This window comes from Elephantulus edwardii, unplaced genomic scaffold (assembly GCF_000299155.1).
Source record: "Elephantulus edwardii isolate Elephantulus edwardi_28Jun2011 unplaced genomic scaffold, EleEdw1.0 scaffold00058, whole genome shotgun sequence".
Taxonomy (NCBI): Eukaryota; Metazoa; Chordata; class Mammalia; order Macroscelidea; family Macroscelididae; genus Elephantulus; species Elephantulus edwardii.
This window is the reverse complement of record NW_006399808.1, coordinates 17,533,382-17,557,525: the sequence shown is the minus strand read 5'-3', so window position 1 is coordinate 17,557,525 and position 24,144 is coordinate 17,533,382. Positions and strand designations below refer to the sequence as shown.

The following is a 24,144-nucleotide window of genomic DNA, read 5'->3' as shown; positions in this document are numbered from 1 at the left end:
TTTGTAAATATTTCTAGATCAGTGTTCCTCAACTTTCATTATTTCAACCACCCTCAAGGAATGTTTTTAGAAATTTATTTCCTAGTCATCTCCCAAGGAGCTCTGGTGGTCTGGTGGTACATAGCTGCATTGCCAAGTCAAACACAAGCAGTTCAAATTCACTAGCTGCTCCGTGAGAGAAAGATGAGCTGTCTCTGAACATTTACTGTCTCTGAAGACTCTCTGGAGTATCAGCTCTGGGTCCATTCTGACTCGACAGTACATAACAACAGCAGTCATCTCACACCATGAGGCTTAAATATATATATATATATATATCCCCAGGGGAAAAAATGTGTGTGTGTGTGTGTGTGTGTGTGTGTGTATATATATATATATATATATATATTCTTTTTAAAGTAGTATATGTTCTCTGTGCTTTGTAAAAAGATTGTTTTCATTCCATTGTGCTGCACCTCTCAAGAATGAACTACCTTCCATTTAGAGCTTTTTGCCCATACAGAGAATGCATGGTGTAAGAAGATGACTTCATAATGTTGCATCTTATTCTATGGTAAACTTTCACATTTCTTCTTAGCTTTTCTCATATAATAATTCAACAAAATGTATTTTATTTTATTAAGTTTTTCAGACTTTTTTTGCACTTATTGGTGAAAAAGGTGTGACCTGGGAAGCTATTAATCTGCAGATAAACATGTACACAGCACCCGTTTTACTTGGCGCCTTCTTGGGAGTTTTAAATATTATTCTGATCTTTGCTATATTAAGGTAATTAGAAATAATAAAATTATTTTTATAAATTGTGATGCTAAATGAACATTATCAATTTTGGATGACAATTATCCTGCAGTCTTTTCTTGATTTTTGAAATATTTAACTGTGTTCATTTTTGTTGTTATATCTTGTACATGGTACTATGATGTTAGCCTAAAAGTTAGCATTTTTAGCCATTGCAGTAAGCCCCTCTAGTCTCCAGCTACCTTAACTTCAGACACATGGTCTTGCCAATCAGTATACTCTTGGCCGATCATCAACAGCTGTGGAACTCGGATAAGAAAAAGAGTGCTTTCCATACTGGGCAGCAAGACTTGAGGTGAGAAAGCCTTGTGGCAGCAAGACTTGAGGAAGACTGGAGCAAGACCCTGGTGAGAATGAGACACTGGTTATGGAGACTGTGGAGAAATTGTGGCAAGGTATAAGCAGTGGATCCCTGAGATAAAAGCCACAATTAAAGGTGTTTGCTATTCTTGGCCACATGCTTGAAGGAGAGGCTGACTTGTAATTCCTCTGAGGCAAACATTGTTTGAGTGATTTGAATTTGACTACTGAACTGAAACCAGAGCTTAGACTAATTGAGGAATTGTGTCTTGGAACTTGGGCTAAATCCCGGGTTTGTTTTCAGTCATATTATTTGCCTCTCCCAGTATCCAACTTACTGGCCTAATAAACCCCATTCTTGGTCCCACAACTGTGAGTTTGTGAGTCAACAATGAACGAACAAACCTCTTGCTGTTAGTGTGGCTCTAGAGGCATCATGGGCCCGTACTGTGGGCTCTTTATCTGCTTTCTGCTCAAGGACAGTTAAGGGGATGTGCTACACTTACTCCCTCTGGTCCTTTCAGAGAAATGCTCATGGCCCTGTGCCCTCATGTCCCATTTTCTGCTCTTTAAACAAGTACTAAGGACCCCTGATGAGGTTACATATTGGGCTGCTAACCACAATGTACTTGTTTCAAATCCACCATGCACTCTACAAGAAAAAATGAATCAGTAAAGATAAATGATACTAAAATACCCACACATACACACAACCTTGCTTGGTGAACCTGAAAATGAGATCAAGGACTGTAGTCTTCAATATGGATTGAAGCTCAACATCATGAAAACAAAGATTCTCACCACTGGGCCAATTAACAGCTTCTTGATGCACAGAGAAGAGATTGCGATCATTGATAACTTTAGTTTACTTGGCTCCACAATCAACACTCTTGGCTCCAGCAGTCATGAAATCAAAAGATGAATTACATTGGGAAAGTCTGCTGTCAGGGACCTCTCTTGAATACTGAAAAGCAGTCTGGAAAGTAAGGTACCCCTGATCCAGGCCATGATCTTTGTGATTACTTGCTATACATCCAAGAGCTGGATAATAACTAAGGATGATAGAAGAATTGATGCCTTTGAGTTGTGCTGGAGAAGAGTGTTGAACATACTGTGAACAGTTAGGAGAACAAACAGGTCTATCCTGGAGAGGGTGAAGCCAGGATGCTCCCTAAAGGCAAGGATTTTGAGGCTCCATCTCACATACTTTGGGAACATGGTCAGGAGGGACCAATCCTTGGAGAGAGACATCGTGCTTGGAAGAGTGGAGGGAAAGTGCAAGAGAGAAAGACGTTGGATGGTATGGATTGACTGAGTGATAAGAGTAATGGAATTAGGTCTGTCAGAGACGATAAAATTGGCTCATGATATGTCAGGTTTCAGAGTGAATGACAAACCACAGCTATTGAGTAGATTCTAGCTCATGGAAACCTTCACTTGAGTTTTTGTGGCTGGAGAATTCAAACTGCTGGCCTTTCAGTTAGCAGGCAAACTTTTAACATGCTAAGTCAACAGAGTTTCTGAATACTATATACAATGTTGTTGTTGTTGTTGTTGTTGTTGTTATGTGCCATCGAGTCACTTGCGACTCATAGCGACCCCATATGCAACAGCCCTAAACCCTGCTCTATATTGTGCCAATTGCACTGTCTCTGACACTCTCATCCCAATTACCCCACTCACTGAATCAGTCCACCTCATAGAGGGCCTTCCCCTCCTGTACTGTCCCTCCACCCTACAAAGCATGATGGCCCTCTCCAAGGACTGGTTCCTCCTTACAACATGTCCAAAGTATGTTAGACTGAGCCTCAGAATCCTTGCCTCCAAGGAGTCATCCAGTTTAACCCTTTCCAGGATGAATCTGTTTGTTTTCCTAGCAGTCCATGGTACCCTCAATACTCTTCTCCAGCACCACAGCTAAAGGCATCAATTCTCCTTCTGTCTTCCTTAGTCATTGTTCAACTCTCTGATCAACAAGTGATTGCAAAGACCATGGCCTGTATCAAATGCACCTTAGTCTCCAGAGAGACACCCTTTCTCTTCAGTACCTCAGAGAGGTCCCTAACAACAGACTTTCCCATGGCAATATGTCTTTTAATTTCCTGGCTACTGGTGCCAAGAGTGTTGACTGTGGAGCCAAGGTAGCTAAAGCTGTAAACAATCTCAATCTCTTCACCCTCCATTCTGATGCTGCCAATTGGTCCAGTGCTGAGATCTGTGTTTCATTGACTATGCAAAGGCATTTGACTCTGTGGATCATAACAAACTGTGGCTGACTCTGAGAAGAATGAGAATCCCAGAACATTTGATCGTGCTAATGAGAAACCTATACTTGGATCAAGAGACAGTCATCAGAACAGAGCAAGGAAAAAGTGCATGGTTCAAAATTGGGAAGGGCGTACGCCAAGGATGTGTCCAGTCTCCATACCTTTTCAACCTGTATGCAGAACAGATTATCCGGGAGTCTGGGCTCTATGAGGAGAAATGTGGGGTCAAGATTGGTGGAAGATCTGTCAACAGTCTGCGTTACACAGATGACACAACCCTGCTTGCTGAAACTGAAGAGAACCTGAAGTGCTTGCTGCAGAGGTTCAAGGACTACAGCCTCCAATGTGGATTGAGGCTCAATGTCAAGAAGGCAAAGATTTTACATAGTAGAAAGAATTTTCTAGAATTGCAGAAGATTTGTTACTTTTTTTTTACATTATGTTATGTTCCTTTAGTGTGCTTTATCCATGAGGCCATTTATAATTAATACTTGGAAATGACTGGACTTCATCTAACTAAGGAAGATCATAAATGTTTTTAGATTAATGTTTTCAAGTAGTTGTAGTTGATAATGTGATAGGAATTGTAAATTCTTTATTATTATATTTTATTGATAATCTATTAAAAGAAATTATATCATAATATGAAAATATAGATTACTAATGGCCATGTCACCGTAGATAGAATGTTTATTGATTTATAGAGTTAACTAATTTATGTTAATCTACATGAACTATAATACAGAAATACTATAATAATGAGAATATAATGAAGAAAGTTATTTTGATAAAACACAATGAAGTATTTCATGTTTTTCTTTTTTTTAAGAGAACATCGTGTGGATGACTCAGGACGACAGTGTAAAAACATTAATTATGAAGAAGGTACTATTACCTGTTTGATTTAATTACTCTAACATAATAATGTTTTAATGATTCTATTTAATACTGGAACTTTGCTTCTGAAGAAAATATAATGAGTAACTGGGTAACATCTTCAAAGCTGTAAGTTACCTAAGTTGATTAAAGATCTTTTTTATTTTTATTATTGAGTGAAAGTTAAGAAGCAATTTTATTTTCCCTTAAGCCACTCATACGTATTTTGTAACGTTCATTAATTGGTATACTATAATTGTACTCTTCTCACTTCCTCACTGTGATTCTTTTATTTCTCTTACTCTTTATACCCTACTACTCTTTGCTGCCTCTGAGCTTTGTCCTTGGGCACATGCTGCCTGTTTGACCTGATATGTTTACAGTTCCAAGGAAAGAATGATTCTATGGTGTTATTGTTCCCCTTATGGACACACCTATTTATAAGGCTTTGCTGAAAGTTCAGTAAGAAAAATATTTTTTACAAGATCTAACAGCATCTGTTATTTCTACTAGAAACATAGTTAAAAATTATATTGTCTACTTTCAAAGATTCAGTATTTTAAATTTCTTAAGATCTTTATGATATTTCAGTAACTTTACAATCAAATATGTCTTTCATTCTATGTATGTTCTTTTAGTTGTGAGAATAGGTGTGATTTCTCTTGTATTTTTATCCTTTTTATAAACTTGCAAATGTATATTCTCATCCTCTGGGCTTTTTCTGGCTCAGGTGGGTACAGTTATGTTCACAATGTTAACATTATTCTTTAATTCCTTTATAATATATATTCAACATTTTCAAGATAAAAATATCATCACTGAAAACAAGATTTCCAATTTCTTTGGTACACTTTTGTCTTTAGCATATATTCTGCTAAGAATTTATAAAAGATACAATTTGGGAAATAGACATATTTTATCAAAAAAGCCATTATTTAATTATTCGGTATGTCCCTCTTGGAGGACTTCTTCCTATATGAAAGATTTTAAATTTATTCCTTATCCTCATGGAGTTCATAAAGTTGTAGAAAAGACATAGTATTATTTTACCAAGTACTTACAAGGATCTTTTATTTAATTCTTATAAGAAAAATAGAAGAAGAAAAGTTAAATGTCTCAGGGTGGAAGACATAGTGATAAGAAGTTAGAATAACTTTTTAAATAAAGGAAAGTCATGACAGTGGTGACATAACACATGTTTGGTTTTTTGGTTTTGGTTTGGTTTTTTTTTTTTTGTACAGGTTTTTATAATTTGTTCTCCTACGATTAGTAGCAGACCAGTTATAAAAAGTGTCAGGTCAGTGTGGTCCCACATACTTGACCTGCTGTTTAAATCCAAGATTTCTGACATCACTGGCTCTTCTTTTGTTCAGTTTCCTCGCTCCTCTATATTCCTTGAATTTGGTAATTTGCTAGAAGGTCTCCCAGAGACTCAGACCTGTCAGGGGAATGACTCACATGACCAGAGGTGTGCAGGCTGGTTTTGCCAAAACTGGTGAGTGACAGGCTAGGAACCTGTACACTGTCAGTTGTGGTGTAGCTAGATGGCGAATGTGGGTGATGTAGGAGACTGGTAAACAAATGGGCCAGCATCCTATAGACTGTTAGTTGTGGTGCTGCTAGATGGCAACTGTGAGTGATAAAGGCTGGATTCTGTGTCTGGTGAGTGTTCCACAAGAGATAGCACTGGGGTCCTATGAGCTTACATAAGCATCCAGTAGAGTAGGGCTTGTATCCCATCCTAGTTCTCTCTCCTTAATACAGTAATTGTTGTTATGTGCTGTCGAGTTGTTTCAACTCATAGTGACCCTATGTACAACAGCCCTAAACCCTGCTCTCTCCTGTGCTGATCACGTTGCCTCTGACACACCCATTCAGATTACCCCAGTCACTGAATCAATCCACCTCATAGAGGGTCTTCCCCTCCTGTGCTGTCCCTCCACCCTCCCAAGCATGATCTCCCTGTCCAAGGACCTGTCTCTCCTTACAGCATGTCCAAAGTATGTCAGACGAAGCCCCAGAATCCTTGCCTCCAAGGAGCAGCCTGGTTTAACCTTCTCCAGGTTGAATCTGTTTGTTTTCTTGGTAGTCCATGGTATATTCAATACTCTTCTCCAGCACCACAGCTTAAAGGCATCAATTCTCCTTCTATCCTCCCTAGTCATTGTCCAACTCTCTGATGCATAACAAGTGATTGCAAAGACCATGGCCTGTATCAGGTGGACCTTAGTCTCCAGAGAGACACCATTACTCTTGAGTACTTTAGAGCGGTCCCTAACTGCAGACTTTCCTGGCTGCTGGTGCCAAGAGTGTTGACCGTGGAGCTGAGCAAACTGAAGCTGTGAATAATCTCAATCTCTTCACCATCCATCCTGATGCTACCAATTGGTCCAGTGGTGAGAATCTTTATCTTCTTGACATTGAGCCTCAGTCCATACTGAAGGCTGCAGTCCTTGACCCTCTGCAGCAAGCGCTTCAGGTCCTCCTCTATTTCAGCAAGCAGGGTTGTGTCATCTGCATAACGCAGATTGGTAATAGATCTTCCACCAATCCTGATGCCACACTTCTCCTCATAGAGCCCAGCCTCTTGGATAATCTGCTCTGCATACAGGTTGAAAAGGTATGGAGATAGGACACATCCCTGGTATACACCCTTCCCAATTTTGAACCATGCGATGTTTCCCTGCTCTGTTCTGACGACTGCCTCTTGGTCCAAGAATAGGTTTTGCATTAGCATGATTAAATAATAAATAGTTACTTCAGCCAAAATAAACAGTTAATGATTGGCTAGGAAAGACGTCTGATTGATAAACCTTAGATACCTAGAACACAGATAAAAGAAAACCTGAACTGGGGCAGTGACTGAGATCAGAAAAAGGATATGTCAAGGTTCTTGACAGTTCGGATAAAATTATTAAGGATTATAGGACGTTGTTGAGAGTAAATGACTTATTTTGAGTCTAGAATGTTATCACATGCTGTTGTTGTTAGGTGGCCTTGAATTAACAACTCATAGTGACCCTGTACACATTGGATCTGAACCTTGCCCTATCCTGTGCCATCCACATCATCTCTGATACACTTAAGCCCATCTCTAATATACTTAAATTACTCACTCTTTCAGTCCATCTTGTTGAGGACTTTTTTTCCTCTTTCATATGACCTTCCACCTTTCCAAGCATGATATTCTTTTCCAAGGATTTATCCCCCACTAACAACATGCCCAGAATATATGAGATGAAGCTTCACTATGCTTGCCTCCAAGGATCACACTGATTCCTTTTTCTCAAAGACAGATTTGTTTGTTCTGTTGGCATTCCATGGGATATTCCGTACTCTTCTCTAACACCACAATTCAAATGCATTCATTCTTATTCTGTTATCCTTACTCATTATGTAACTTTTGGATGCATGGGAAGTAATTGAAAACCTCATGGCTTTAATTAGATGGACCTTAGTCTTTCAACTTGCACCATTGCCATTTAACACCTTGAAGAAGTCCTTGACAACAGATTTGCTTAATTTAATATGTGTTTGAGAATAATGAGAATCCCAGTACACTTATGCAAAACCTATACCTGGAGCAAGAGGTAGTGGTCAGAACAGAGCAAGGAAACATTGCATAGTTTAAAATCAGGAAGGGTGTATGCCAGGGATGTGTCCTATCTCCATACCTTTTCAACCTATATACAGGACAGATCATCTGGGAGGCTGGGTTCTATGAAAAGGAATGTAGCATCAGGATTGGAGGAAGACTCATCAATAACCTGTGTTATGCAGATGACACTACCCTGTATGCTGAAACTCAGGAGGACCTGAAGCACTTGCTGCAGAGGGTCAAGGACTGCTGCCTTCAATATGGATTGAAGCTCAACATCAAGAAAACAAAGATTCTCACCACTCGGCCGATTAGTAGCAACATGATGGACAGTGAAGAGATTGAGATTGTTAACAGCTTTGGTTTGCTTGGCTCCACAATTAACACTCTTAGTACTAGCAGCCAGGAAATGAAAAGACTAATTGCATTGGGAAAATCTTCTTTCAGGGACACCTCTAGAGTACTGAAAAACAATAATGTCAGTCTAGAGACTAAGATGTGCCTGATCCAGGCCATGGTCTTCGCAATTATGTATTATGCATCAAAGATCTAGACAATGACTAAAAATGATAGAAGGAGAATTAATACCTTTGAATTGTGGTGCTAGAGAAGGTTATTGAATATACTGACAACTGTTAAGAGAACAAACAGGTCTGTCATGGAGAGGGTGAAACCAGACTGCTCCTTGGAGGCAAGGATTTTTAAGCTCCATTTGACATACTTTGGGCATGTTCCACTAAGGTATCAGTCCTTGCAGAGGGACCAGTGCTTGAGAGGATGGCAGGAAAGCACAGGAGGCAAAGACCCTTGATGTGATGGATTGACTAATGGGAATAGGTGTGTTGGAGACAGTGAAGTTGGTTCAGTATAGAGCAGGGTTCAGAGCTGCTGTACATAGTCACTGTGTGTCCCAAGTGGTTCAACAGCACATACCAGCAACCACAATAATAATACGTATTTTGATTTCTCAACTGCTGGTTCTAAAGGTATTTATTGTGAATCCAAGTAAGATGAAATTGTTGACAACTGCACTCATTTTTCTATCTATCTTGATATTACCTTGTTGCCCAGTGGTGAGTATATTTATCTTCTTGACATTGAAATGTAATCCATATTAAAGGCTAAAGTGTTATAATCTCTGCAGTACGCATTTCAAGGCCTCTTCACTTTCAGCAAGCAATATTGTGTCATCTCTTAGCACAGGTTATTGATGAGTCTTTCTCTGATCCTGATGCCACATTCTTCTTCATAAATTTTAGCCTCTCGAATGATTTGCTTTACATAAGCTGAATAGATACAGATAAAGGATTCAGCCCGACTACACACCTATCTTGATTTTAATTGCAGCTTGATAAGGAGGTAGGAGAACCAGTATAATACAATTTTGTCTAAACTAGGACAATATTGGACACTATTATCCTAAACAGGATCAAACAAAAATAAATACATTGTCAAATTATAGGATACAAAAAGGAAAGTGAACATGTTGAAAGACTAATGGATATGGAAACAAATTCTTGGAAAAAGGTCATCAGTAACATCTAGGATAGTAATTGCATCTAAATTGTAGCAAAACTTTTTATGGGTGTTGATTGTAGAAGCAAGTAAATAAAATCACTGGCAATTTTAATCTGTATTTCATCTGTCATGCTATTGCCAACTGATCCAATATAGAGGATATTTGTTTTCTTGATTTTGAGGTGTAATTAATATTGAAGTCTGTAGTCTTTGATCTTCTGCAGTATGTGTTTTCAAGTCTTTTTTACTTTCCACAAGTGTCATAGTTCAAAACGAGTGTAGGCAGCATGGAAATAGCCAAGTCTGACTTCTACCAAGTCTACAAAAAGGAACTGTCTCCATCAACAACTTCCACAATACAAAACTAATTCCTATAATGTGAGACATGATATTCAACATCTCTGCAGCTATATCCACTAATTACAATACTAAACATACTGATCAGCATTCGAAATTCATTGCAGTGACCACTTAGACCTCACAGAACCATGCTTAGAGTGGTTATGAGGTTTATTGGTGAAAATAACAGGCTATTATACAGGTTGGCAACAGAATACTAAGTGTTAGTCCAGACAGCTTCTCAAACATGATTACAAATCATTTGATTTTCAGCTTTACAGCCCCCAGGTCAGTGTTACTAAGTGCCCTTAGTCCTGACAGTTATGGCATCTTCCTTCAGTGCTCCGGCAAGCTTGGGTCCTGAGGCAGCAGTCTCAAGTCAGCTCTGAGGTTGGTTTTCGGAAAAAACAAAACAAAAAAACAAAAGTTTTTTACTGAGGTTGCTATTGTTCTTGTATACATCCCACTCTTGCTGGCGCAGAAATCCCAAGCCTCAAAGGAAACATCTTGCTTCCTCTCTCTTGTTGATGTTGAGAATCCCAATTTCTGCTGCCAAATCCACTAAGTTTAATGGCAAAACTAACCATCCCTTTTGTGGACAGACACCCTGTTTATATGATCTCACCCATCCATGTGGCAAGTCAAAGGCCATGGCTAGGAAAGCCATTTTGTACAATAAACGCTTGACACCACACATGTTGTATTCTGTCTAGATGGAACCGACCCATAGCTGACTCTCTATTAGATTTTCAGAGGTGGTAAATTACATGAGATGAGATTGCCTCTTTTTCTCCTGTGAAGTAGCTGATGGATTCAAACAACATATCTTTGGGTTGGCAGCAACAAGTTCTTAACCACTAAGCCACCAGAGCTCCCTGTGTGACACCACAAAAAACCTTGGGCATGTCTTAGTTTGTTGGTCTTAGTTTGTAGATGATCTTCACATGTATATGTCTTCTGTATGTGTATTTATATGTATATTCTGGTTATAGTCTTCTTATAACTCAGTGTGATTAGATTAGGAGCTACTCACACTGGTATGATCTCATTGAAATAACCAAGGAATATCCCTATTTCCAAACTAGATCAAAACTACAGGATAGGAGTTAGGATTTCAGTATACTTTTTTTTTTTAAATCCTTAATAGGAAAGGGGCAGAGGGTCACTGTTACAGATTGTAAGAGATAAAAGCAGTGAATGAATACTATTTAGGTCTTAATTTGGATAACTCATTTGTGTTGTTGTTAGTGCCACTGAGTTGAGTACTAGTCATAGTGACCGTGCGAACAACAGACCTGAACCCTGTCCTATCCTGTGCCATCCTCATCATCTCTGATACACTTCAGCCCATTGCTGTAGTCATGTGTCATTCTATCTCATTGAAAATTTTCCTGTCCTTTTCTGACCCTTCACTTTCAAGCAGGATGTCCCTTTCTAAGGAATAGCCTCTCCTAGCAACATGCCCAAAGCTTTGCCATCTTGCCTCCAAGGAGCACTCTGACTGTACTTTTCCAAGACACGTCTGTTTGTTCTTTTGGCAGTTCATGAGATACACTCTTCTCCAGCACCATAGCTCAAAGACATTTATTCTTCTGTCATCCTTATTCATTGTCCAGCATTAGTGACAAAAGTTGAAAGGGGAAAATAATTCAAGTTTCTCTTAATAAATTAATTGTTAAATTAATGTGTCATCAAGTCCAGTATAACTCATAGCGACCCTTTGAACCAAAGATCTAAACCTTGTTCAATCCTGTGCCATCCCCACACTTCCTGACACACAGAGCCCATTGCAATAGTCACCATGTCAGTCCACCTACTTGAGGATCTTCCTCTCCTTTGCTGACCCTCCACCCTTCCCAACATCATGTCCGTCTCCAAGGAATAGCTCCTCCTAACAAAATGCCTAAAGTATATGAGGCGAAGCCTCATCATTCTTGCCTCCAAAGATAGTATAAACAAATTAATTTTTAAACAAAATTTGGTACCTATAAATCATGATGTTTTATTAAGCTCTAAAAAGGAATGAGATTCTGATGTAGGTTACTTGCAACAGAATGAATCTTGAAAACATGAAATAAAATATAGTAGACACAGAAAGACAAACATATAAGTCTTGTGGCAAGGGGACAGTTAAAACAAACTTTCAAGGAATACTCAACCTGAATCCTTCTGATCATATGGAGATTTTTGAAAGTATTTCTTTGAGTTTATTATGTTTAATTTGTTTTATTTGTTTGTGTATAAAGGATGCTCATCTAGATGATAACATAACTATGATAAAAACAAAAGGGGGCAATATGGGAAGCTAATACTAAATATTTGTAATAAACTGAATGCTATTTAAATAAGAAGTTAAAAAAAGGAAAAATATAAGTCTTATTTATATGATTTACTGAGAATAGACATATCCATAGAGAACGTAGGTTTGAGGTTATAGGGAGAATGGTAGGGAGTTATTAATTATTATAAGGTTTCTATCTGGAGTTATATAAGAGTTTTGGGAATAGTGGTGATGGGTAAACAACATGTGAATGTAATTAATGCCACTTAATTATACACTTAAAATGGCAAATTATATGTTACATTTTACAAAATTTTTCTGAAGTACAGTAATCTGTGAATATTTAAATTTGCATCTAGTCCTCCATTATTCTTCATTTATCCTCCCTCACTTACATTTACACTCAGAAATGAACAAAATATTGAATTGCAACCTGGTTAAATTACAAAGAGTGGGTGAAAAGATCTGTGTCTGAGCATAGACAGAGAAGAGAGTTTAGAAGTTCCAGGAAGAATACAAAATTTTATGGCACAACTCTAAAAACATTAGCAAAATTTTTTTATTTTCTTGACATTTTATACTCTTAACAATGTTGGTAAATTATAAAATAGTGGACAAATTACAGAATAAGAGAGTGAAAGTCAATGAGCAGGCGTGTGCATGTGGCCTCTCATCATTCTTAACTGTTTCAAGAATAGTTTATATATACTTATATGTATGTTTTATATATGTATATTTTATATGTATAAAATATATATTTTATAACTTACGTTCATAATTCTAGCTGACCAGTCAAGGTATTTATATAAAACCACCAGCAAACTCTGGCTATGTCTTTTAAAAAATATACATGATAGCATAAGAAATTTTTAGTAATACTAATTTTACATAACATCGAGATTCTGATTATAAAATTAAAATTTACAATTTCATTTGAATATACAACTGAGAACCTATTAGTAAACTAATTTTTCATGAAATCTTGGTGAATTTAAGATTGAGGTAAGGTAGAAAAATTATGCAACTGAAATCTTAAGCAAATGTATTTAGTTTGAGATTATTATAGAACTCTATAAAACATTCTTATTTTAGGTTGGGGGACATCAAACAGAAAGGAAAAATAAAAGAAATTTATATATTGTTTATATATTGGCTATAGTTCACAGGGTTGAAAAATATAAGAGAGTGTATAAGAGTGTGTGTGTGTGTATACAGGAAAGAATTAAAAATATTTTTAATGGTATTTATATATCTTTCTTTTTGTGTTTAAATTGTTTTGAAGCCTAGAAAGTATTTTTAAATATTTATTCACGAAATTTTATAAATTGGGAGCTCTGATGGCCTAGTAGCAAAAAGCTGCTCTGCAATCTTGAAGGCACATGGTTGTTTGAGGCTACCAGCTGCTCCATGGGAGAAGTACGGTCAGTCTCCTCCTGTGCAATTAACTACTTCTGAAAGCCAACAGAGGGTCAGCTATGAGTTGGTTCAGACTTTACGGTACTCAACCACAATAACAACATATCCTATCATAACAAAAGTTAGGTGTATGAGTAATTTTTTTTTCTCTTCACTTGTAGGAAGTGCCAATGACATTGAGATCCCCCAAGGACATATTGACCAAGTTGCTGTCGTGGCCACTAATGTTCTATTTTTTGTGATTCTGTTTATCTTTGCCCTTTTTGAGACGTAAGTTTTATCCTCTTCTTATTTATGTAAGTATGTATTAACCTATAATTCTTTTTTTTTCAACCTATAATTCTTAATGAAAATTATGCAAGTTATATATAGATGTTAAGGGAGCTCTGGTGGCCGAGGGGCAAGAAGCTGCACTGTAATCCCAAAGGCACACATTTCGAGACCACCAGCTGCTTCACAGGAGAATGATGGCAGTCTCCTCTTGTGCAATTTAACTGCCTCAGAAAACCTTCCAGAAGGTCAGCTGTGTGTCAGTTCTGACCCTCTGGTACACAACAACAACAACATATAGATGCTACTTAAAACCTTATACAAAATATATTTCTCTGGTTATGAGTGAATAATTCTATAGTTTTTTTAATAATATGTTTGTTTTTCTCATTAAGAAAGTGTTGTTGGAAAACAATTATATCCATTTTTTTGCTTGTTTTTGTTGGTTTTTTAAACTTTCGTTACTTCCTCATAAAAGTTTAACTAGTATTTTCCCCTTTATTTGAGTTTTATACTTAAATTAGTACCATAATTAACTATTAATTATATAATTTCAAATATATGTATATTACATATATTCATTCACATATATAGTTTTCAATTCAGCAGTTTTAATCTGTCCTAATCCATAAAAACATAACTGAGATATACTACACAATCTCCACCTTTGTTGATTTTTATTATATAATTATTTTTCAAATATCTTCCTGTAGTTACAAAAATAGTGCATTTTTATAAGAATCCAAAATAGTATCATTCTATTTCTACAGCTACTCCTTTCCCTAGAAGGAACTGTTTACTTCCATATGCATCTTTTTAACTTTTTTTCTGTTCAACTAAATATAAACTTTAAAAATTGAAGTAATTCTTATTTTCATGGGATTAAATTATTTCCAAAAAAATTACTCATATTAGAAATAGAAAGATAACTAGTAAAACATGTATGAGGATCCAAGGAGGGGAGGGGAGGAGCAGAGAGGTGAGGATGGGCAGGGGGTTAATCACAGGTTGCACAATTTGATGGGTAGAAGGAGGGGTGAGTAAGGAAATGGGAAAGATCCAGTGTGAAAAACCATGTATACAAATTTTGTAAGCAAACCAGTATAAAATAAAAATTTTATTTTAAAAAAATAAAATAGCTCATGCTTTATATACGGATTTCTGGTGACTTAATGGTAAAGAAGCTACATTGCAATCCCAAAGGCATGCAATCCCCGAAACACCAGCTGCTCCGCGGGAGAAGGCAATCTCCCTCCCATTCTGTTTACAGACTCCGAACAACTCAATAGTACACAACAACAACGTGTATATTTATTAAACTAATGAGTGTATATTTATTAAACTAATGAGTGAGACTACCACTAGAAAACTCTGTTTATGCTCTTACCATAGAGACAATTTTATACCAATACATGTGTACCTTGCTTGAGTCTTTATTTTAAAATTATAGTAATGTATGAACAGTCCGCACATCTACTTTAAATTCATAAATGATAATGATATTTTTAAGAGAACTATAGTTTAAATACATTTCAGTTTTATTTTAGAATCATGTAATAGAATGAAAATAGGTTGCAAAACAGGTACAAAGTACAAAAAGAAGCTTGGACAAGGAAGGAAATGGCCACATAAAGACAGACATTCAGAGGTGAAAGAACAGTATACATCTCTAAAGGGAGGGGTGGAAGAGACTGAGGAAGAGAAAAAAAATGCAGGTGCTAGTACATAATAGAGAGCTCTGGTCACTTAATGGTAAGGAGTTAGGCATCCAACCCAAAGGTATGCCATTCAAATCCACCAGCTACTCCATCGGAGAAAGATGAGCAGTCTCCTCCTGTGCAGTTTATTGCCTCTGAAAATCTGCTAGAGGGTCAGCAGTATACAACAGCAATAACATAATAGGGAGCACTGGTGGCCTAGTGGATGAGGAGATGCATTGCCAAGCTAAAGGCAGTTCCAGTTCAGCAGGTGCTCCACAGGCAAAGGATGAGTGATCTCCTCACCCACAATTTACTGCCTCTGGTAAAACTGCCTCTGAAAAAACTTCCTGGAGGTTCAGGTTTGAGTCACTTTCAACTTGAGGACACTTAGCAACGATAGCGTAATAATACTAACATTATTTCATTGAAAAAATCTTTATAAATTAAAATATGACCATAGTTTGTTAGTTATGTTCTAATAATTGGTATTAAGATTAGTTTTCTTTGTGTATTTTCACATTTTCTGAAGTAACTGAAATAAATGTGAAAAATGGGAATATAAATAGACAAATTTAGCAGCTTAATGACAAAATGTGTTCACATTTGTGCTTATATAGATCTGATGTCACTGGTCAAAGGAATAGAAATTCTTGAATGTGTAGGTATTATAATTTGTATTTTGATACCTACACATTCACTACAATGACTATGACCTAAATAAAAATAAGTATATCTTTATCTCTCTTTTTCCTTAGCATTATTACCCCATTAACAATGGATATGTATGCCTGGACTAGAAAACAAGCTGTTTTGTATGATGGAATAATACTTGCAGCTCTTGGAATTGAGGCAATTCTTCTTTTCATGGGAATTAAATCACTTTCCAAAAAGTAAGTCATATAGTTTTGATTTTTGTTAAAGTCTGTTTTTTTAAAAGAGAAATATGAGAGTTAATATAAACAGTTGTACTAGTTATTGTTAGATGCTGTCAAGTCAAATACAACTCCTAGTGACCCTATAAACAGCAGAGTTGAATCTTGCCCTATCCTGCACCATCCTGATGTTCTCTGATGTGCCCAAGCTTATTGTTACAGTTACTGTGTGAACATCTCTTGTTGAAGGTCATCTTCTCTTTCATTGAACTTTTTCCTTTCCCAGCTTAGTATCTTATTTTTTCAAGGACTGGTTCCTCCTGGTAAGTGTCATGTGAGATGAAGTTTCACTATCCTTAGCTTGAAGAAACACCCAGTTGCGCTTCCTCTGAGACATCTGTTTGTTCTTTCATCAATCCATAGTATACTCACTGCTCTTCACCAATACCACAATTCCATTATTTTCTCATTATATATCAGCCATGATCCTTGAGATTTTGCAAGTTTAAAATACTAACTAAAATGTCAGCCTTTTGAAGCCATTGGCTACTTTATGAGAGAAACTTGAGGCAGTTTCTCATATTTAAAGATATGCTACCAACTCAAAACCATCATTTAAGTCCGAACCAACTCACACCTGACCCTCCAGCAGGCTTGTATATTGAAATATACAATGTTATCAATTATGTGGGAGGAGAATTCCCATCTTTCTCCCATTAAGCCACTGGCAGATTCAAGCCTCCAGAGAAGAGTAATTTGTGGGTTAGCAGTGCAATTCTCTACAGCACACACCACCAGAGCATAAAGATATTTGTTGTTCTTAGGTGCAATTGAGTTGAGTACAACCCAAAGTGACCTTTTGAGCAAAAAATCTGAAGCCTATCCTAATCTGTACAATCCTCATCCCCTCTGAGACACTTGAGCCCATTGCTGCAGTCACTGTGTCCATCCTCTTTTTAGCTGAACTCCCTAGTTCCAAGCATGATATTTTCTCCCAAGGAATAGCTGCTCCTAGCAACAGAAGGAGCATGGTGGTGTGAGAATCATGGCAAGCTTTTGGAGTCCAGTGCTTTTCCAGGCATGTGTTTGATGTGCAGTTTTCTCTGTCCCCGGGAGTGAGGCAAGCTAGGCTTGGCCTAGGGTTTAAGGCAGGAGGCAGCCTTAAGCCCAAAGGCAGCTGGGAGAGGAGGCGGCCATGTTCTTCCTGGTTAGCTCCTCCCAGGATCTCGTGACAATTATGTGCCCATTGTGGTAATGGGTACCCATGGTGGACAGTGTTGGCTGGAGCTTCCCGACTAAATCAAGCCTGGAAGCAGGAGCGACATCCATTTCCAAAATGGTTTGCCTCCGGAAACTCTATGTACAAACAGTGCTCAGGCTGTTCGTTCATAGGGTCGCTATGAGTTGTCTACAACTCGACGGCACCAAACAACAACAACAGCAGTATAACTAAAGTATGTGAGATGAAACTTTATCCAGTTTCAGACAGCAGACAATGCAGTATGTCCTCTGATCTCTTGACTGCTTGCTAGTACCAAGGATGTTATTTGTGGATCCAAGTAAGATGAAATAGTTTATCATTTCAGTCTTTTCTCCATCTTTCATGATGTTGCTTCTAGGTCCAGTGATGAGGAGATATTTATCTTCTAGATGTTAAGATGTAATCCATATTGAAGGCTGTTATCTTTGATCTTCTGTAGCAAGCATTTCAAGTCCTCCTCACTTTTAGTAAGCAAAGTTGGGTCTTCTGAATAATGCATAAACACATAAAGATATTCTATAGTATATATTTTTTCCTACTAGTTTATGTACAAAATTCTAATACAAATTTGAACAAATTCTTTCATTTCTCTCACCCCCCCTACCCATCAAATTGTACAACCTGATGATTAATCCCCCCTGCCCTATACATCCACTTCCCTCTGCTTCCACCCTCTCCCACTCTTCTTGGATCCTTATACTTATTCTACAATAATGTTTTTTATAAAATATTTATCTTTGTAGGACTGAGTTAGTTCACTCAGCATAATGCTTTCCAGGCCCTAACAAGTTAGGTAATAATTTACAAAATCATTGCTCTTGCATGCTGCATAGTATTCTGTTATGTGAATATACCATAATTTCTCAATCCATTCATTTGTGATTGGACCTTTGGGCTGTTTCCATGTTCTTGTGATGGTGAATAATGCTACTATAAACATTGGTGTACAAATCTGTTTGTGCCTCAGTTCTCATATTCTCATACAAAGAAAACTACAGAGCATTTCTGCAAGACACAATAAAAGACCTAAAGAAATGGAAAAATGTTCCCTGTTTCATGGATAGGAAGACTCAATATGGTGAAAATGATGATCCTACCAAAAGCAATCTTCATGTTCAATGCAATCCCAACCAAATACCAAATTAATTTTTCAAGGAGATTGAAAGGGAAACTATAAAATTTATTTGGAGAGGCAAGAGACCCCAAATAAGCAAAACACTCTAAAAAAGAAAAAGTGAGGTTGGAGGCATAGCACTCCCTGACCTCAAAATCTGCTACACAGCAGTATTAACCAAAACAGCATGTTACTGGTACAATGACAGGCACACAGACCAATAGACCCAGCTATCTATGGCTGGCTGATATTCAACAGTGAAATCTATAGTGTATATTATGTTCTACCAAATATATTTCTAAAAATATCTGTCACAAAAATCTTCTTTTATTATGTGGTAATAGATGTTGTTAATAGATGTGTACAACAAGAAAGTATCAGTGGTTAATGTGGTTTAGAAATTCTGGTTAAAATGGCAAAGAATGTCAAAATGCTCTAGAATGTTTACATTTCAATATACATATTGTATCACTGTCATAAGGAATACTGGTAACATAAGATTATACATAAGCTGCTTTAAAGAGGTATAAAGCAGAGAGAAAGAATAAAGAATGACAAACCCAGGATGAATGGGATCAGGTAATAGTAGTATATTTGATACACTTGTCTAGGAAAAAAGGCCAGGGATGTTATATTCAAGCAGAGAACTCAGTGAATTCAGAGAATAACTATTGTGGTGTTACCTAAAAGTTGTCTTCTTTTTAGCCATTATGGTTAATGTCTCCAGTTGATCTCCAGCTACCTAAACTGCAGACACCTTGTGATGCAAATCAGCATGATCTTGCAAATCAGCATCAGCTGTGAAATTAGGATAAGAGAAAGAGTGCTTCCCACATTAAGCAGCAAGACTTGGGGCATCAAGACTCAAAGTGAGCAAGATGGCAGGCCATGCCCACAGACATCTGTTGGCGTATGCAAAATTGCACCATGGAGATATTTGTGACCATGGCAACCAAGAAGGCTACTGGTGAACATTCTTCAATGACTTCTTTAAAGTGGGACACATAAGTGGTGAAGGTGTCTTCACCCTTTGTCTCCATGGGTCTTGAGGCAGAGGAGTTTAAACTGTTCCAGCTATCACAGCTGCGGCCCAAGTGGTGTGTAGTGCTCAGTGCACCTCAACTCGCTCACTAAACTTGGTGCTCGCTGAAGTTGTTGCACCTTGCCTAGGACCTGTCGTGACAACTTGGAGCTGTGGTCTTTTCTAAAGTCACAAATAACATTGATTTGAAAGCACCCTTATTGATTAGTGTTGAAGTTCCACTCAAAGGCAATATTTGCAAACATTTATCCAGTAGCTCTTATGGGACTGCCACTGATTTCCATCTGTCTTCTACGTTTGTTATGTTAGCTGCCTTGAGAGGTCATTTTTTCCTTTCCAGTGACAAAATGCTGCGCAATCTCTTAAAAATAAGTTTTTTAAAAAAAAACTTTAGAGTTTCATTATACAGCTTTAGATATCTCACAATAAAAGAGTTGAAATTAATGTTAATGGGTGATAAAATTTAAACATCATTAAAATGGCATGTTTTTACATAAAATATACCTCAATAATAAATACAAACAAAAAAAGACATGTACGAAGAAAGTAAAACAAATAAGGACATTACTCATTTGGAAAAAAAAACCCATAGTGAACACATCTGAATAGATACTCACAACATAATCTACCAAAAAAAATTGCACAGCTTAAAGAGAAGATAATGTTCGTACATACCATACTCATTTAAATTGACTAATGAGGATTTGGAAGGAAGTGATGCCTGACCAGTCAGGCAGAGAGCTGATCCAAAACAAAAACTTGAGTATCAGCTTTATTTTGATCTTTTACAAGTGTTGCTTGTTCATTTTGCAGCAATGGAAAACTTAAAGAGTAGTGATACATAGCTAGTAATCGGAAAGACTGTGGCTTGAATTAGACACACCTTAGTCCTCAAATTGACACCACTACTCCCCTATATTTTGGAAAGGTCCCTAACTGCAGATTTTCCCAGTGCAATGAGTCTCCTTACTTCCTGACTGCCGGTACCAAGGCTGTTAATTGTGGGTCCAAGAAAGATGAAGCTGTTGACAGTTTCTATATCCTCTCCATCCATCATGATGGTGCCTAATTGGTCCAGTAGTAAGAATCTTTGTTTTGAGTGAAACGCAATTCATACTGAAGGCTGAATTCCTTGATCTTCTGCAATAAGTGCTTCAAGCCCTCCTCACTTTCAAAAAGTAATGTGTCATCTGCATACTGCAAGTTATTGATGAGTCTCCAATCCTGGTGCCACATTCCTCTTCATAGAGTACAGCTTCTTGGATAATTTGCTCAGCATATAGAGGTATGGAGAGAGAATACAACCCTGATTCACTCCCTTCCCAATTCCAAAGTACGTAATGCTCGCTGTTCTGTTCACACAACAGGCTCCTGATCCAGGTATAGGTTCCTCATGAGCACAATCAAGTGCTCTGGGATTCCCATTCTTCTTAATGTCAACCACAACTTGTCATGATCCACACAGTCAGATGCCTTTGCATAGTCAATAAAACACAAATAGATATTCTTCTGGTATTCTTTACTTTCAGCCAGGATCCATCTGACATCAGCAGTGATCTCTCTGTTGCCACAGCCTCTTCTAAATCCCACTTGAACTTCTGGCAGTTCCCTGTCAATGTACTGTTCCAACTGTTTTTAAATGATCTTCAGCAGTATTTTGCTTGCATGTGATATTAATGATATTGTTCGATGGTTTCCACATTCAGTTGAATCACCCATCTTGGGAATAGGGTACAAATGAATAATGATGACAGAAAAAGAATTGACACATTTGAGCTGTGGTGTTGGAGAAGAGCACTGAACATCCCACGGATGGCCAAGAGAACAAATAGATATATCTTGGAGAGGGTGCAGCTAGAGGGCTCTCTGGAGGCAAGAAGATGAGGCTTTGCCTCACATACTTTGGACATATTGCTAGGAAGTGCTGTTCCTTAGAGGACATGGAGCTTCGGAAGGGTAGAGAATAGGCGAAGACCTTCAACCAGGTGGATTGGCACAGTAACTGCTGCAATGAGCTCTTGTGTGTCAGCAGGTGTGAGGATGACTCAGGATAGGACTGGATTCAGATTTTTTTGTTCTTAGGGTCACTATATGTTGTACTCAACTTGATGGCACCTAACAACAACAAAGAGTGGGGGTGGGAAGGGTAGATTTTTGTTTCCTCCTACAGTGATTTTCCAAATGATTCGTGATGCTATTTAGAGAAGATGAGAAACAAAGGAGGCCCTTTTTTTAGGTTTCATAGCTATTTTCATTCATTAACTCTTGCTTTTACCAATTTTAGAGTATTTCTAAAAGGATCTTAACTCTAATGATTAGGAGGCAATGTTCTAGGTGTGCCCAAGATACATGGTTAGTCTAAAAGTAGTGTGGAATTTAATGTTGGCTACAAACAAAGATTCTTATCACTAGGCTGATTGGCAGCATCATGATAGACAGTGAAGAGATTGAGATTGTTAACAGCTTCAGCTTAGTTGATTCCACAATCAACATTATTGGTACCAGCATCCAGGAAATCAAAAGATTAATTGTATTGGGAAAATCTGCTGTCAGGGACCTCTTTAGAGTATTGAAGAACAACAGTGTCAGTCTAGAGATTAAAGTGCACCTGATCTACTCCATGGTCTTTGCAATTACTTGCTATATATCAGAAAGCTGCACAATGATAAAAGATGATAGAAGAATTGATGCCTTTGAGTTGTGGTGTTGGAGAAGAGTATTGATAGCATGGACTGCAATCAGGTTCCTCCAAGAGAGGGTAAAATCAGGCTGCTCCTTACAGGCAAGAATTCTGAAGCTACGTCTGACATACTTTGGGCATGTTGCAAGGAAGGACTGGTCCTTGGAGAAGGACATCATGCTTGGAAGGGTGGAGGAACAATGCAAGCAAGGAAGACCCTGGATGAGATGGATTGTCTCTGTCACTGGGATAGTGGAAGTACGTGTGTCAGAGACAATGAGATTGTCTCAGGATAGAGCAGGGTTCAGAGCTGCTGTACATAGGGTCACTATGAGTCACAAGTGACTTGATGGCACATAACATCAACAATGATAAACCGTATTTTAGAAATGAAGTACATACAGGTGTATTCATACTTTATAGTCATTATTTAATAACTTGATTCAATAATAAGCAGTTTAACAGGATAATGAAAAGAATGATAAAATTCTCAATGTTCTACAGTATGACAACAGTCTGGAACCAGGAGGTGCATTGGAGGGTGGACTGGGGGAGGGACTGGGGTGGGGAGAAAATGTACAACAATGAAGAAATATTTTTTTAAAAAACCTCAAGAAAAGCTAAAAAAAATCTAAACATTAAAAAAAAAATTGAGGCCCACAAGGCTTGTGGTGGCAAGACCCTGGTGAGAGCAAGACCCTGATGGGGGAGAGACTGTGACATTGCTGTGGACAAATGGTGACAAGATGTGACCTGAGGCTTCTTGCACTTGTACTGGCCACAATTAAAGGTTTGGCTCTTCTTGCTGGATGTTTGAAGAAGTTGACTTACAACTGGTCTGAGGCAAACCTTGTGGGATGATTTAGATTTGACTGCTTAACTGAAACTGGATCCTGAATTTATTGAGGAGTTGTGCCTTAGAACTATTGAGCAAACACCTGGACTTGTTTTGAGTGATATTCTTTGCCTCTCCCACTCTCCAACTTCCTTCTCTAATGAACCCCACTGTTGGTACCATAGCTGTGAATCTTTGAGTCAGCAAGGAATAAATAAACTTCTTGCTGCTGGTGGGGCCCATAAAGCCATCATGGGCCTGGCCTACTAGCTCTTTATCTGCTTTCTGTTCTGGGGCAGTGAGGGGCTGTTATTCTTACTCCTTCTGGCCCTGTGCCCCTATGACCCATTTTGTCTTACTTGGACAACAATGCCATCAATGATCTGTAGTTCTCCTCTTTTCACTGGGGGAGGTATTGCAAAGGCTTTTGGGTCCAAGCTTTTGTATTTAAAGCAGGAGAGCAGAATGAGAAAATAGGAGAAGATAAGGCTAAAAATACACAGTCTTAGGGATGTTCTGATGGTGATGGCTTTTACTTTTTATTCCGGAAAATTTCCAACATATGAAAAGATACTGTTGTTATTTGCCTACAACCCTATGTACAACAGCTTTGAACCCTGCTCTGCCTTGACACAACATCATTGCCTTTGACATATCTTTCCCCATTACCCCAGTCACTGAGTCAATCCATGTCATCCAGGGTCATCCTCTTTTGTGCTGTCTCTCCACCCTTCCAAGCATAATGTCCCTCTCCAAAAATTTGCAGCATGTCCAAAATATGTCAGACAGAGCTTCAAATTTCTTGCCTCCAAGGAGCAGGCTGATTTTACCCTCTCTAGGATATGTCAGCAGTCAACGTTTTTGGAATCACAGAAGCCAAGAAAGCTTAAGATACAAGCTGTCAGATCATGGGTTGGACAATGGAAGATATTTTCTGAAGGGACTTGGCAGATGAGAAGGGTTATCCTGGTTGAGGG

At 37.9% G+C, this 24,144-nt stretch overlaps 1 protein-coding gene across 1 annotated transcript in view; it reads left to right on the top strand.

The window, feature by feature from the left end:
- The window catches only part of MFSD8 (major facilitator superfamily domain containing 8), a 52,987-nt gene that overhangs the window by 10,669 nt on the left and 18,174 nt on the right, over positions 1-24,144 (top strand). The window contains exons 5-8 of the mRNA XM_006887577.1: positions 624-768; positions 4,195-4,250; positions 13,555-13,663; positions 16,119-16,253. Coding sequence (XP_006887639.1) covers positions 624-768; positions 4,195-4,250; positions 13,555-13,663; positions 16,119-16,253 — 445 coding nt within the window. The remainder of the gene's footprint in view (positions 1-623; positions 769-4,194; positions 4,251-13,554; positions 13,664-16,118; positions 16,254-24,144) is intronic.